The following is a 15,436-nucleotide window of genomic DNA, read 5'->3' as shown; positions in this document are numbered from 1 at the left end:
CTTTTGCAGACGACTCATCTCCAATACTGCGACAAACCCAGAGCACTTTTTGAGTGCAAGGTAAAAGAATTGACACACACCCCAAATGAGATACGAGACGACACCAACACCAAACGAACAAACATTATTTTGGGTATTTGGTGATTTGTTTCAAATATATTGTAGAATTTTAAAATATGAAGTGAAAAAGCTTTCTGACTTGAAATAATGCAACATAAAACATACTGGTACAGACCGCAGATGGTATAAATGCGGTTTAAAAGACATAATTGGAGCTTAATGTGTAACTTTTTATGTAAACTACTTTTAGTTTTTTCCATAAATTTTTGCATAAATATATGCCCATCATGACTGCTTCACTCTATATAGATATTTGGGCCACGTTATCAAAGGCAGTTAAACATTTGTAGCCACTAGGGGGCCCCGTAGCAAGTTTGCGTGTTCGGTAAACAGGTTACTGCTTACAAAACTGTTCAGTGTGAGCTTCATATTTTTGCTATTTGATAGATTAGAGCAAAAATCCCATGTGCAGTATATTTGAGCACAGTTTAAAAGTGGTGTTTTGAGTGTTGATCATCCGGAGATAAGCAGAATGTGCAATATTATAGCAAGTGTGTGTGCAGGATGTCTGTTTGCTAACTTTAGCTTTCATGACATAAGTACAGAAAGAGGAAGGGCTCATTTCTGTTTGATTAATCTCAGATAAAGGAAGTGAAATGTTCATTTCAGGTTCCCTCTTTTACCGTCCGACCATCACATGGCTCATCCTTGTCTTCTCATCGCTGTTTTACTTTGCACTGCAGGTAAGAATCTATCTATCTATCTATCTATCTATCTATCTATCTATCTATCTATCTATCTATCTATCTATCTATCTATCTATCTATCTATCTATCTATCTATCTATCTATCTATCTATCTATCTATCTATCTATCTATCTATCTATCTATCTATCTATCTATCTATCTATCTATCTATCTATCTATCTATCTATCTATCTATCTATCTATCTATCTATCTATCTATCTATCTATCTATCTATCTATCTATCTATCTATCTATCTATCTATCTATCTATCTATCTATCTATCTATCTATCTATCTATCTATCTATCTATCTATCTATCAACTGTTTTTATCTATCTATCTATCTATCTATCTATCTATCTATCTATCTATCTATCTATCTATCTATCTATCTATCTATCTATCTATCTATCTATCTATCTATCTATCTTTCTATCTATCAACTGGTTTTATCTATCTATCTATCTATCTATCTATCTATCTATCTATCTATCTATCTATCTATCTATCTATCTATCTATCTATCTATCTATCTATCTATCTATCTATCTATCTATCTATCTATCTATCTATCAACTGTTTTTATCTATCTATCTATCTATCTATCTATCTATCTATCTATCTATCTATCTATCTATCTATCTATCTATCTATCTATCTATCTATCTATCTATCTATCTACAGTATCTATCTATCTATCTATCTATCTATCTATCTATCTATCTATCTATCTATCTATCTATCTATCTATCTATCTATCTATCTATCTATCTATCTATCTATCAACTGTTTTTATCTATCTATCTATCTATCTATCTATCTATCTATCTATCTATCTATCTATCTATCTATCTATCTATCTATCTATCTATCTATCTATCTATCTATCTATCTATCTATCTATCTATCTATCAACTGTTTTTATCTATCTATCTATCTATCTATCTATCTATCTATCTATCTATCTATCTATCTATCTATCTATCTATCTATCTATCTATCTATCTATCTATCTATCTATCTATCTATCTATCAACTGTTTTTATCTATCTATCTATCTATCTATCTATCTATCTATCTATCTATCTATCTATCTATCTATCTATCTATCTATCTATCTATCTATCTATCTATCTATCTATCTATCTAAAATGCTAATTAAATAAATAAAGGGCTAACCCTTAAGAATAATGGTTCATCACTTAATTAATGGATTTAATTGTAACATGTAACATATATTCATCTAGGTTAAAGCTAGTTAATGAAAAGGAAGTTGTTCATTGTTAGTTTTTGTTAACTCACAGTGCATGAACTAATGTTAACAAGCACTCATTTATTAATAATAATGCGTTAAACTTATGAAAGGTGATTATTTAGTGATTTTATTATTACTAAAACGTTTGAGGAATCAAAAGTAGCTTGTGTGATTGCTGTGAAACCTCCCTTTTGAAAGCTTTATTTTTAAGGGTGCATAAACATATTTCATTTTTAGTATTGTTCATTTTATATCCTGCATATGGTTTGTGTGACTAGCAGATGTTCACATTGTTTAAGAAATCATTTTATAGCATTTTGTTAAAGGTTTTGGTAGCTAACCACAACATTGCGACACTGATTCCTGATGACTGAATTGACTAAATGTATCCTGTGAAACGTGTTAAAAATATGCTATTAATTGAAATATGCTGAACACAGTGTTGTTTACACAAATGTATTGTTTCATTTGCCATACTAGCATGCTAAAAAACTAACCTGTCCTTCTTAGTTAATCTATTTTTATAATAAGTGTTTAATATTAAGTTTTGACAATTCTTTTTTTGAATGATCTTGGACTGTACATTCAAATTACATTTTTATCATTAATATTAAGGTGAAATTCAATTGTATTATTTTAAAAACATTAATTCTGAAGGTAGTCGTAACTTCCAAAACAAATATTAGTTTTTCTCAGTCGCTTTTGTACATTTCTCAGATCAGAATTGAAATTTGCATATCAGTAAGTGCATTTCTCAAAACAACGTGTACAATCAGCAAAACACCATGAATTACCTGCAAAAGCCAGTCTCCTGCTTAAAATCTTTAGTTCATCTCACAAAACTAAATTTCGGTGTCAATGAACATGTCAGTGCCGTCAGAATGACAAATCTTTGTGTCATTGTGTATGGATAAGACTTAAGGTTACTTAGTCATGTTGTCAATATAACTGTGTTCTAGAGAAGTGTTCTGATGTAAACTGTGGCATTTTTTTATTATTATTTGTTGCTCTTTGTACTTTAATTTGTTGACAGATCTAGTCATTCTGATACAGAAAGGAAAAGACAGCACTGCATAGCACAAAGAGAAAACAAAAGTAGAAATGTGAACATAGGAATCTCCTTTATGATGCAACTTCATTAGACAAAGCCAAGATTCACCTGGGAGAAATTTACTAATTGTAGAAAGATTTAGAAAAAAGTCTATTGGAAATATTATGACAACTTGTTCAGCAATTTTGCATGTAAAGACTTAAGCAGGTCGCACACCAGAAGCGCCGCTCGGCAGCGCGTCGCGCCACGCAGCGCTACGCAGTGCCATACATTTCAGAATTCTAAACATAGTTTTCTATCAGGGTACACACACCGGCGCAGCAAGTCGGCGGCTGTCTTCAGCTTCAGAACACCCCATTTACAGAAGAGCTAAAGTACAGGACACTTTTGGATTCGGGTGTATGTTTAAACACAAATACACTGAATGATATGTAAACATCTCCGTCCTGCATGTTTTATTTTAAACAGCTACTTTTCTCTTAAATGAGCACAAACAGTTTCTAAAGTAATGGAGTGTTTTCATTATAGATCTGTGCATTGTTACAGTGACACCTCTGTTATCAAACTAAACAAAACGAGAGATTCATTTGCTGCTCACTTGTTTGATAACAGAGGTGTCACTTTAAATGGCGTGTACAGAAGCTGATCTGGGATCAGTTTATTGTATGGAGCGCGTCTGTCAGCCTTACATGCATTCACTGGTTAAGAGGTTGCATATGAAAGGCCACGATCGATGCACAGCTTTAATGTAAAGAAAGTGGGATAGAATGATAAAATACGGGAGAATTTTGGCAAAAACAGGAGGGTTTACATGAATTAAGTGAACAGGAAGTGTTTGTGGAGAAACAGTTTTGCGAGGGGACGCAAAACATCTTTGCAAGGGAACGCAAAAACCTTAAAAATATGTTTTCCTATCACTCAGTTTATTTTTTCTTCCACCAATTTTTTCCCCCACCACCACGTCCCTTCCGGGTCTCCGTACATTAACATCTACCCCTACCCCAACCGTCACAATAATGTAAAAACAGATATGGATCTGGAGTCTTCTTTATTAGTATAGGCAGAAATGTGAAATCAGTCTATTTATTGTAGGCTTGGATCAAACTGATTTGATTATCTCTGATTACGGATGAGAGACCAGACGTGATTAATCCAGCCTGATCTCACGAGAAAATGTAAGTATTTTACGTTTGTCAGTTTAGTGGCTAAAGCTACGGTCACACCAGGCTTTGTGTGTGCAAAATTCTGTCGTGTGGCGCTGCGAAAAGGGGCGGGATTAAACAAGATGATTAGACATTAAAAAAAGCGAGCGATTGCTCCATGTTTTAAATTTCTGTCCTGAGAGGTCGTGTTTTGATCCTCGATGATCTCACGCAGTCAAGTGATGCGATTTCGCAGGTCAGAGTTCACCAAGCTTGAAGCTACGGTCACACTGGGCTTTGTGTGTGCGAAATTCTATCGTGCGGCGCTGCGAAAAGGGGCGGGATTAAACAAGATGATTAGACATTAAAAAAAAACGAGCGAGCGATCCAGAGAGGTCCTGTTTTGATCCTCGATTGGTCTCACACAGTCAAGTGATGAAAATTCGCAGGTCAGAGTTCACCAAGCTTGAACTTTGCACCGCAGCAACATGCAAAACTCGACGCATGACCTTGCGTTTCCGGTCTGACGCTTTCGCGTGCGTATGAATGGAAGTTTATGGGAAGAAAAGCCCAGTGAAATCGCATCACTTGACTGCGTGAGACCAATCGAGGATCAAATCACGACCTCCCTGGACAGAAATTTAAAACATGGAGCAATCGCTCACTTTTTTAAATGTCTAATCATCTTGTTTAATCCCGCCCCTTTTCGCAGCGCCGTACGACAGAATTTCGCACACACAAAGCCCAGTGTGACCGTAGCTTAATTCGTACGAATTCGTACGAGTTCAGTATCAGTACGATTTTATCAGTATGATTTTAAAAAGGAGGCTTGGCACCTAACCCCACCCCTAAACCCAACCGTCATTGGGGGATGAGCAAATCGTATGAAAATGTACGAATTAGATCGTACGAATTCATACGAATTAGCCACTAAAGCAAAAAGTTACGAGATTGTGTTGGATTAATCACATCATGTGCTCCTCTCAAAATTAGCTTTTAAAACTTCACATATTAAAGGTAATATGCATTGAACAGATTAATCCAAAACTATTCTTTGAGGTATAATCTTTATTTATTTATGTACCTACTGATTTTGTCCTAGTGTATTTGTATTTAGCCATGTATTTTGTCCTAGTGCTGTAACTGAAATGGAGTGTTTGATAAGCATGTGTTTGTGTGTTTACAGGAACTCTAAGCATGAAGACTTTAGATCGTGTGCCTGTAATAGAAGGAGAAACTATTACAATCCCCTGTCTGTATGACAATAAGTATAAACTAAACAAAAAATACTGGTGTAATGGGAATCAATGGTTTAGTTGCTCAATTGTAGCCCGTGCAAACTATACAGGGAAATGGACAATAACTGATTATCCAGATCACCATATTTTTACTGTGATACTCAACAACTCAGCATCCTCAGACTCTGGATATTACTGGTGTGCTGTGGAGATTGACAACCTTGTAGATGACAGTAAATATTTGTATTTAACTGTTCAAAAAGGTAAAGTTTTCTGGGGTGCATTTATTTTATGATGTGTAAACGACACTTTAGATGTAGCAAAATATTTCATTTAAAGTTTTGTGTGTTTCAGCTCCTGATGTGTCTGTAATAAACAGCAGTGTATCTGGACATGAAAGTGACAATGTCAGTGTTCGGTGTTTCTACAGTTCAGGATATAAGTTTAAACCCAAACGCTGGTGCAGAATTGAAGATCGGAGCTGTTTCACAAAGGAGAAGACTTACACATCCCAGAATCCATCAGTGCAGATCAGTGATGATGGTGAAAGCTCCTTCACTGTGCTGATGACTGGACTGAGACTCTCTGATTCTGGATGGTATTACTGCTCTGTTGGAGATCTGCAGGTTCCTGTTCAACTTACAGTACATCAGAGAGAAAATAAAACCATAAATACATGTAAGTTATTTGTAGTTACCTTCTGACAAGATGTAATGCATCTATTTTAAAATGGTGTCCTATCTTTATAAAACTATACACATAAATATTGTATGATAATAAACAATGAATTATACATTTAAGTATATAATATGTTTAGGTTTGTGTGTATATTATATTATATTATATTATATTATATTATATTATATTATATTATATTATATTATATTATATTATATTATATTATTCTATATTATATTATTCTATATATTATATTATATTATTTATATAATATTATTCTATATTATATTATTCTATATTATATTATTCTATATATTATATTATATTATATTATATTATATTATTCTATATTATATTATTCTATATTATATTATTCTATATCATATTATACTAAATTATATTATATTATTCTATATTATTCTATATTTATATTATATTATATTATATTATTCTATATTATATTATATTATTCTTTATTATTCTATATTATATTATTCTATATTATATTATATTATTCCATATTATATTATATTATATTATTCTATATTATATTATATTATATTATATTATTCTATATTATATTATACTATATTATATTATACTATATTATATTATATTATTCTTTATTATTCTATATTATATTATTCTATATTATATTATATTATTCTATATTATATTATATTATATTATATTATATTATATTATTCTATATTAAATTATGTTATATTATATTATTCTATTCTATATTATATTATATTATTCTATATTATATTATATTATATTATTCTATATATTATATTATTCTATATTATATTATATTATTCTATATTATATTATATTATTCTATATTATATTATATTATATTATTCTATATATTATATTATTCTATATTATATTATTCTGTATTATATTATTCTATATTATATTATACTATATTATATTATACTATATTATATTATGTAGATAACATGAATATTTTGTATAATTTGATATAGAAGGGAGTGAGCTAAAGGAAAGTGAGTGAATATATATAAAGCCAAATAGAAAAGATATGTGATGCCCATTTACACCAAATACACTGGCATACTGTATGTGTACACACTGTATATCAATATTAAATGATAGTTGATTTATTTCAATGCTTCAAAATTTGAAAGAATGTCTGTGGCAATGCTAGTGGTATTATATTGCTAGGAACAGTTTTTTATGAAACAGCAGAGGCAGTTCAACACTTATTTAATAGAAAACACTGATTAATATAAAAAAACAGCATGAAGTCTGTAACACAACAAAGATTATAAATAAAATTTCTGAATGTTACAGAAGTAAAAAGAAAAAAAAAGTGAATGGGCCCTTTCTTCGAATGACTTCAGTACGTCTGCAGACATATGAGGTCACTACTTTCTCTAGCTTTTCTCAAGACATCACTAGTCTTTGTAGTCTCTCACAGCAAAACATCAGTCTCCAATTCAACCCAAAGGTGTTCATTCGGGTTGAGTTCAGTAATCTGTGCAGGCCAGTCCAGTTCCTCCACACCAAACTCTTCATCCATGAGACCTTGCTTTGAGCACTGGTGTGCAGTCATGTTGAACCGGCAATCCCCTTTTAAAACTGTTCCCTCAAAGCCTGAAGCATAAAATTGTCCAAAATGTTTTGGTATGCTTGAGCATTAAGTTCCCTTCTATGAAACAAAGGGTCTAAACTCAAATCTTGAAAAAAAAAACCTTCATACCATAATCCACCCTTCATTAAAATGTACACTTTGCACAATGCAGCCTGTAAGTACTTTCTTCTGACAACTGCCAAACCCAGACTCATATTAGACTGCCAGATAGAGAAGTATGATTGGTCACTCCAGAAAACCCATCGCCACTGTTCTAGAGTCAGTGTTGGTGTGTTTTACACCACTGCATCCCACTCTTTGCATTGTACTTAGTGATGTGTGGCTTGACTGCTTTTAGAAACCCATTCCTGAAGCTCTCTACTCACTGTTCTTGAGCTAATCTGAAGGCCACATAAATATTGAACACCAGGTTGCTTTTGCTCTTATCATCAGATGTTTTTCAGCATACAAACCCAGGCGATTTGAGCAGAGTGAATGCACAAAATCACCTTCTGATGTTAGATGAACTTGCTAGTCATGAAAGAAACGTCAAATGAAACTTACCATCGAATCCTATTTGCTGCTCTCTCTAATAACTCCCTCCTGCCAACATTATTGTAGTTGCTGTCGCATTTATCATACAGCTTTTTGTGTTCAGACACCAATTGAAAAAGCAGCTCCACATTCATCTTGCCTCAGTGCATCACTTTCTTCATTGAATGAAAGTGAAGCTGCGCTTGTCTCGATCGTTTTGCGGTTGAGCGCCTCCAAATTGTGTTTAGTGTAACTTCAGCAGCTCCAGGTATGTGAGCAAAAGTGCCAATCTCATCGGTGGAGCAGTTGAATGAGCAAAAACGAGCATGAGATGTTTCTTTAAAAATTATGCTGAAACTCTATGTCTGCTGCTTTGCATGTTGGTGAGCACGATCCCATTGACGCCTTTTGACTAGTCACAAGGTGTTAAATGTTGCCAAAAGCATGAGCGAAAACCAACCCAGGCTCATTCTGAAAACGTACCACTATATACATTTCTGGAGAGGGCAAATACGTCCCTAGAGCTATGTTTTTTTGCAGTTTTTGTCTTCACCCAATCCACCAGAGGATGCTGTGTACACTTTTTCAGATCTCAAATTTCTCTTGCAAGTGCCATTCATGCCTGCTCTTCATGCGTAAATCCACCAGAGGCCGCTGTTGACTTACTGACTGATTGATCAACTGAATGAATGACTGACTGACCGATCGACTGACCCACCCTCCTCCTTCCCAAAACCCAACAGTTTTAAAAAGCAATCTAAAAAAGGAAAGCCCTCGCCTGATTTATTTTTTTTTTTACCACGTTTTCAGATTTTACCACATTCTCACCCTGTTATTTACTAATTTATTTAATTTTTTGCCTTTTTGTTTTTGTCTTACCTGCTTTCTGGAACCGTTCTCCACCGGACTCAAACCCTGTCGTCATGGTCCACTCCTCTGCCTCTCAAGTCCGCCGACGTACATGTCGAGCTAACTGGACAAACTGGTAATAGTGGGAAAGCCGTCCACACGGAGGTAAGCGGTCAGCTGGTAAGCATGAAAAAGGACTGCATCATACCGCCACGTAACATTCGTTTTAAAGATGAAATGCAAGACATCATCTGATCCAAGGTCATTCATAGGCTCCATTACTCTAAATCAAAACATCACAAAATATTTAATACAATCTCTTCAAGTTGTAATAAAAGCAATGTGTCAACAGGAACTCTATTTCATTCTTTGTGGTCATGCAGTTAACTACAACCACTCTGGAATAATATATTTAAATTTCTTTCTGAAGTGTATTCAACGAATCGGAAACCTGATCCAAGTATTGGTCTGTTAGGAGCAGATGACAGTTCTTGCAGTAGAAATCAAACACAAGCAATTGTATTTTGTATGTGTATTGTAAAAAATCTCATTTTACAAATGTGGAAATCTGATGCTGTCCCCATCCTTGAAATGCGAGCTAGAGAACTTGGAAATATGTTGAGATTCTATATATAACTGAAATATAACTGAGATTCACACTAAATGACAAATTGTCCATTTTTAAGAAGATTTGGGAACCATTCATATTATTTTTGCAGATAAACTGATAGACTTTTACAAGACTATTGTATGTTAATTTATCCTATTTAATTATTTATTTTATAATTATCTTATAATTGTTTCATAATGTCTCTTTTGGTGTCCATGTACACCTTGCTTCAATTTTTAATTGTTATCCCATGCATATCCATATATGATTGTATATGTCATTCATGTATGCCTTGTATTTTATTTTTTATAAACCTTCCACAAATATTTTGATCACTGTTGGATGGGTGGGGTGAGTGGTAGGATTTTGAGTTCCTTTTTGTAGTAAGTTAAATTCACTGTGAGCACTTTTGATATATGGTATATCTCCTTGTAAGGATTTAGGCTTTACTGTATGTGATGTATGAAGGTTTTTTCAATGAAAGTGAAAAAAAGAGTTTAAAAAAAGAGATGAAATGCAGCCATTTGTACCTTCGGCTACATGTTTTGTGATCTCCAGAAATGTATATACTGTAGGGCTACGCTCTCAAAATGAGCCTGTGTTGGCAAAAACTGTCTTGGTGTGCACCTCAGCGTGCACTAACCCCACGTTATGATTTTACGTGGCTTACCACTTCCTCTTTGTTAAAGTAGCTCTAAAAGTTAACCGTGGAATATTTAGTAGTGAGCTCCTGTGAACAACCTGTTCTACTACAAATATTTGGGTAACACTTTATAATAACAGTACATGAATAATGATGTATTAATATGTGAACTAAGCATGACTTTATTATGAATTAATGATTAAGGTGCGCACTAATCATGAACTAACTTTAACAACAACATAAATCCTTAAGTTCATGTGTGAATAAAGGCTTCCTTAGTTACTTGTTAGTACTTGTTAATTAAAGTATTAATTAACATTTAAGTTTAAGCTAAATCTCACCAACATGAACTCACGAGCTGTTAATGTATAATTATGTCATGACTTTACTTTGAGGGGAACATCACCATTAACTCATCCTTAACTACTCATGAACTCCTGTGGTTAAACTGTTCATGTTGATGTTGACAGAACACTTTTCTATTGTTATTCAGTGTAAACGCACTAGACGGACGTGCATAAGGAGTTCATGAGTTGTTAAGAATGGGTTAATGATGATGTGCCCCTCCAAGTAAAGTCATGACATAATTATACATTAACAGCTAATGAGTTTATTTTGGGGACATTTAGCTCGCACTTAAATGTTATTTAATACATTAAGCCATGATATAATTATAGATTAACAGCTCATAAGTTCATGATGGTTAAATTAAGCATTAACTAATGTAATAATTAATACACGAATTAACAAACAACATGCACTACTAACAAGTAATTAAGGTAGCCGTTATGCACACATGAACTCATGTGACTCATGTTGTAGTTAAAGTTGGGTCATGATTACCGCATGCATTAAATCATCATTAGTTCATCATAAAGTAATGTTAAATATTAGCAAATCATTATGTACTGTTGTAAAGTGTTACCAATATTTGTAATGGGTAATACCATTATAGGCTCATTCTGAAAACACAGCCCTATATACATTTCTGGAGACTGCGAATTATGTAGCCAGATGTACGTATGGCTGCATTTCATCTTTAAAATGAACGATATGGAATGGTATGATGGCATTCTAAGATGACCGCTTACCTCCGTATGGACGGCTTTTTCGCTGTTACCAGTTTGTCCGGTAGCTCAATATGTACCTCGGCCGACTTGAGACGCAGAGCGGAGTTGACCAGGATGACAGGGTTCGAGTCTGGTAAAGAATGGTTCCAGAAAGCAGGTAAGACAAATCAAAAGCTAAAAAATAAAATAAACTAGTACATAACAGGGTGAAAATGTGGTAAAATCTGAAAATGTGGTAAAAATCAAGCTGCCGTAAGGGCTTTTCTTTTTCTGGATTGCCTTTGAAAACACTATTGGCTGGGTTTAGGGAAGAAGGAGGGGGATCAGCCAGTTGGTCAGTTAGTCAGTCGACAGCGGCCTCTGGTGGATTTAAGCGAGAACAGCAGACGCGAATGGCACTTGTAAGAGAAATTTGAGATCTAAAAAAAGCACAGTGGCCTCTAGAGGATTTGCAAAAAACAAAACCTGCAAAAAAAAACGCACCTCCTGAGACGTATTTTGCTCTCTTCAGATGGGATACATAATCAGAATGAGCATGGGTTGGGAAATAAACCTGTAGCCACGAAAGTTACTGGAACACATAAATTCAATGATTTGGGTGCATGTCCTAAACATTTGGCAGTATGTGTTTGGTAAACAGTATTTGTTTATAAATAAAAATAACTTGTTTTGTCTTGTTTAACCAATTGTTTTGTCTTCCAATTTCAGCTAAAAGTGATAAAAGCTCTGATAATGCTGATCCCTTTTCGTAAGTTAATCTACTAAACCTAAATCAACAAATCAGATGACAAAGAATATTAGAGTATAAGATATTAGATTTGGTTTGAAGATTTTTCCATTTTAAAGTCACTTTTACTGTTTACATTTGGTCTAGGTGACATTTTAAGCCATTATCTAATTTTATTTTTAGTAGCAACTCCCTAGGTGAAAACTCCTCAAATGGTACAGAAAACCAGAAGAATGTAAAGGAGCCCAAGATCTGGGTTTTTCTCCTCTCTATTGCGGTGCCGCTACTTCTGCTACTGATGCTGGTTTTGGTAATCTGGAGGATTATACAAAAACACAGTCAGTTCCAACTCTTATATATTCAATTCTAAGCACTATTCCACTGCTAATGCCTCAAATCCAATTTCACAGGATTTATTGCACCGTCGCATTACATTACTTTAGTGAAAACTCATATGTTAGTCCCCATGAATATCACTTAGCTCATTTGTGTATTATTTTGCAGTTAGGAGCATTTTGCATCTGGTTATAGTAATTCTTCCTATTTAATATGATTCTTCCTCTTTTAAGATTTGTCCTCACAAAAGCCAGACGCCTGTTCAGTGGTATGTGTTTTAGGCTTTAACATATACACAATATCAGGCAAACGTACAGTACTTGTACTTTTCTAATCATTCTTTTCAAGTTTTATTTTTCTCTTTTTAGGCGCCTACAGAAGGTACATTGACATATGACATGGTGGTCTTCAAGAAAGCAAAGAATGATGAACAAAACTCCATTGTAAGTGCTATTACATACACTCACCGGCCACTTTATTAGGGACACCTTACTAGTGGGTTGGACCCACTTTTGCCTTCAAAACTGCCTTAATCCTTCAAAGCATTGATTCAACGAGGTACTGGAAAATTCCTCAGAGATTTTGGTCCATATTGACATGATAGCATCATGCAGTTGCTGCAGATTTGTCGGCTGCACATCCATGATGCGAATCTCCCGTTCCACCACATCCCAAAGGTGCTCTATTGGATTGAGGTCTGATGACTGTGGAGGCCGTTTGAGTACAGTGAACTCTGTCATGTTCAAGAAATCAGTCTGAGATGATTCACGCTTTATGACAAGGTGTGTTATCCTGCTGGAAGTAGCCATCAAAATATGGGTACATTGTGGTCATAAAGGGATGGACAAGGTCAGCAACAATACTCAGGTTGGCTGTGGCGTTGATACGATGCTCAATTGGTACTAATGGGCCCAAAGTGTGCCAAGAAAATATCCTCCACACCATTACACCACCACCAGCAGCCTGAACCGTTGATACAAGTCAGGATGAATCTATGCTTTCATGTTGTTGATGCCAAATCTGACCCTATCATCCAAATGACGCAGCAGAAATGGAGACTCATCAGACCAGGCAACGTTTTACCAATCTTCTATTGTGCAATTTTGGTGAGCCTGTGTGAATTGTAGCCTCAGTTTCCTGTTCTTAGCTGACAGGAGTGGCACCTGGTGTGGTCTTCTGCTGCTGTAGCCCATCCGCCTCAAGGTTGGACGTGTTGTGCGTTCAGAGATGCTCTTCTGCATACCTCGTTTGTAACGAGTGGTTATTTGAGTTACTGTTGACTTTCTATCAGTTGGAACCAGTCTGGTCATTCTCCTCTCACCTCTGGCCTCAACAAGGCATTTGCGTTCACAGAACTGGTGCTCACTGGATATTTTCTCTTTTTCTGACCATTCTCTGTAAACCCTAGAAATGGTTGTGCATGAAAATCCCAGTAGATCAGCAGTTTCTGAAATACTCAGCCTGTCTGGCACCAACAACCATGCCACGTTCAAAGTCCCTTAAATCACCTTTCTTCCCCATTCTGATGCTCGTTTTCAACTGCAGCAGATTGTCTTGACCATGTCTACATGCCTAAATGCATTGACTTGCTGCTATGTGATTGGTTGATTAAAGATTTGCGTTAGCAAGCAGTTAGACAGGTGTACCTAATAAAGTGGCCGGTGAGTGTAAGTGCATTGCTGATGCAACTAATGCATATAAAGATATTTCCTTAAGGCAGCAATATTATAATCTACTTATACTCAAGCAGGTGATCTCATGGAAATGCATAATGTGCAGTGAGCTCAGTGCTTTTAAATTAGTGGTTCATTGAAATTCATCTCACTCTGTCTTGTGTTTTATTAAATCATTCTTAGAGCCATCCTCCTGACCAGGATGAAGTGATCTACAGCGCTGTGAAACATCACTAATAACATGATCTTTGACACGCTGCTCGTTCATATTATGAAAATAGCAATCTGAAGTAATGGCATCTTAGTCTGTTTTACACCGCCTACAGTTTCGATTAAAGCCACAAAAGACGTGAGAGAGAAAAAGAGGAACTTCCTGCACATTTTCATACGTGTTGCATTTGAATGAGGGGTCATGGTTGTGTCATTTTTTTTCATAATAATATTGTGAAAGTGTCACCTGTTTATTAGCACAGATGTCTGTGGAGGTGAATTTTGTTCCGCTTTGGTCTGTGAGGAGTAAAACTGAAACACACCATGACCACATTAGAAAGGGAAGCAATCAGTTCCAGTCAATGTAAGATGTGTTACACCACTTCAGAAAAGCCCGGTAAAAGACACTCATTTTTTTTGTTGTTGTTTTTGCAATCAAGCATTGGGTTTTTCTTTGTGCTGTTTAATATTTGGCATTATAATGGTCTATTGTGTGAAATATTATTAAAGCTGACTTTTTTTTTGCCCTGTTCCACATTAATATGCTAACTGTATAATAACATTAATTGAAAAAATGCTACAATTTGATGTACATTAAGGAATATTTTAATGGCTTGGGAATTTTAGTTAATGCATAGAATATACTGTGTAGATATGGCTTTTGTGCTATGTAATAGTATTTATTAGTATTAATAGTATTGTGTATATGTATATATATATATATATATATATATATATGTATATATATGTGTGTGTGTGTGTGTGTGTATATATATATATATATATATATATATATATATATATATACACAAATTAAAAAAAATATATATACATATATTGTGTGTGTGCGTGGTGTGTGTGTGTATATATACATATATATATATATATATATATATATATATATATATATATATATATATATATATATATATATATATATACACATATACATATATACACATATATACACAAATACACATTTTTTCTGGTCCTTAAATCTGATTGACTA

General features: G+C 34.3%; 1 protein-coding gene across 1 annotated transcript; it reads left to right on the top strand.

Moving 5' to 3' along the window:
* Positions 1 to 741: 741 nt before the first annotated feature.
* LOC130213669 (polymeric immunoglobulin receptor-like) lies at positions 742 to 15,027 on the top strand. The gene is made up of 8 exons (XM_056445423.1): positions 742 to 803; positions 5,443 to 5,757; positions 5,849 to 6,172; positions 12,190 to 12,229; positions 12,392 to 12,546; positions 12,778 to 12,812; positions 12,913 to 12,987; positions 14,401 to 15,027. Exons 1-8 carry the CDS (start codon positions 758 to 760, stop codon positions 14,452 to 14,454), a joined length of 1,044 nt encoding a protein of 347 aa, XP_056301398.1. The 5' UTR covers positions 742 to 757; the 3' UTR covers positions 14,455 to 15,027.
* Positions 15,028 to 15,436: the final 409 nt, after the last annotated feature.

The sequence above is a fragment of the Danio aesculapii genome, chromosome 2 (genome assembly GCF_903798145.1).
Source record: "Danio aesculapii chromosome 2, fDanAes4.1, whole genome shotgun sequence".
NCBI lineage: Eukaryota > Metazoa > Chordata > Actinopteri > Cypriniformes > Danionidae > Danio > Danio aesculapii.
The sequence above is the reverse complement of the archived record's forward strand: the minus strand, read 5'-3'. Positions and strand labels throughout refer to the sequence as shown.

Bases quoted from the DNA above. Each gene is read 5' to 3' on its own strand.
- LOC130213669 (XM_056445423.1), top strand. From the start codon at position 758: ATGGCTCATCCTTGTCTTCTCATCGCTGTTTTACTTTGCACTGCAG. The intron at 6,173-12,189 runs GTAAGTTATTTG...TTCCAATTTCAG, and splicing joins AAATAAAACCATAAATACAT to CTAAAAGTGATAAAAGCTCT. The intron at 12,230-12,391 runs GTAAGTTAATCT...TTTTATTTTTAG, and splicing joins GATAATGCTGATCCCTTTTC to TAGCAACTCCCTAGGTGAAA.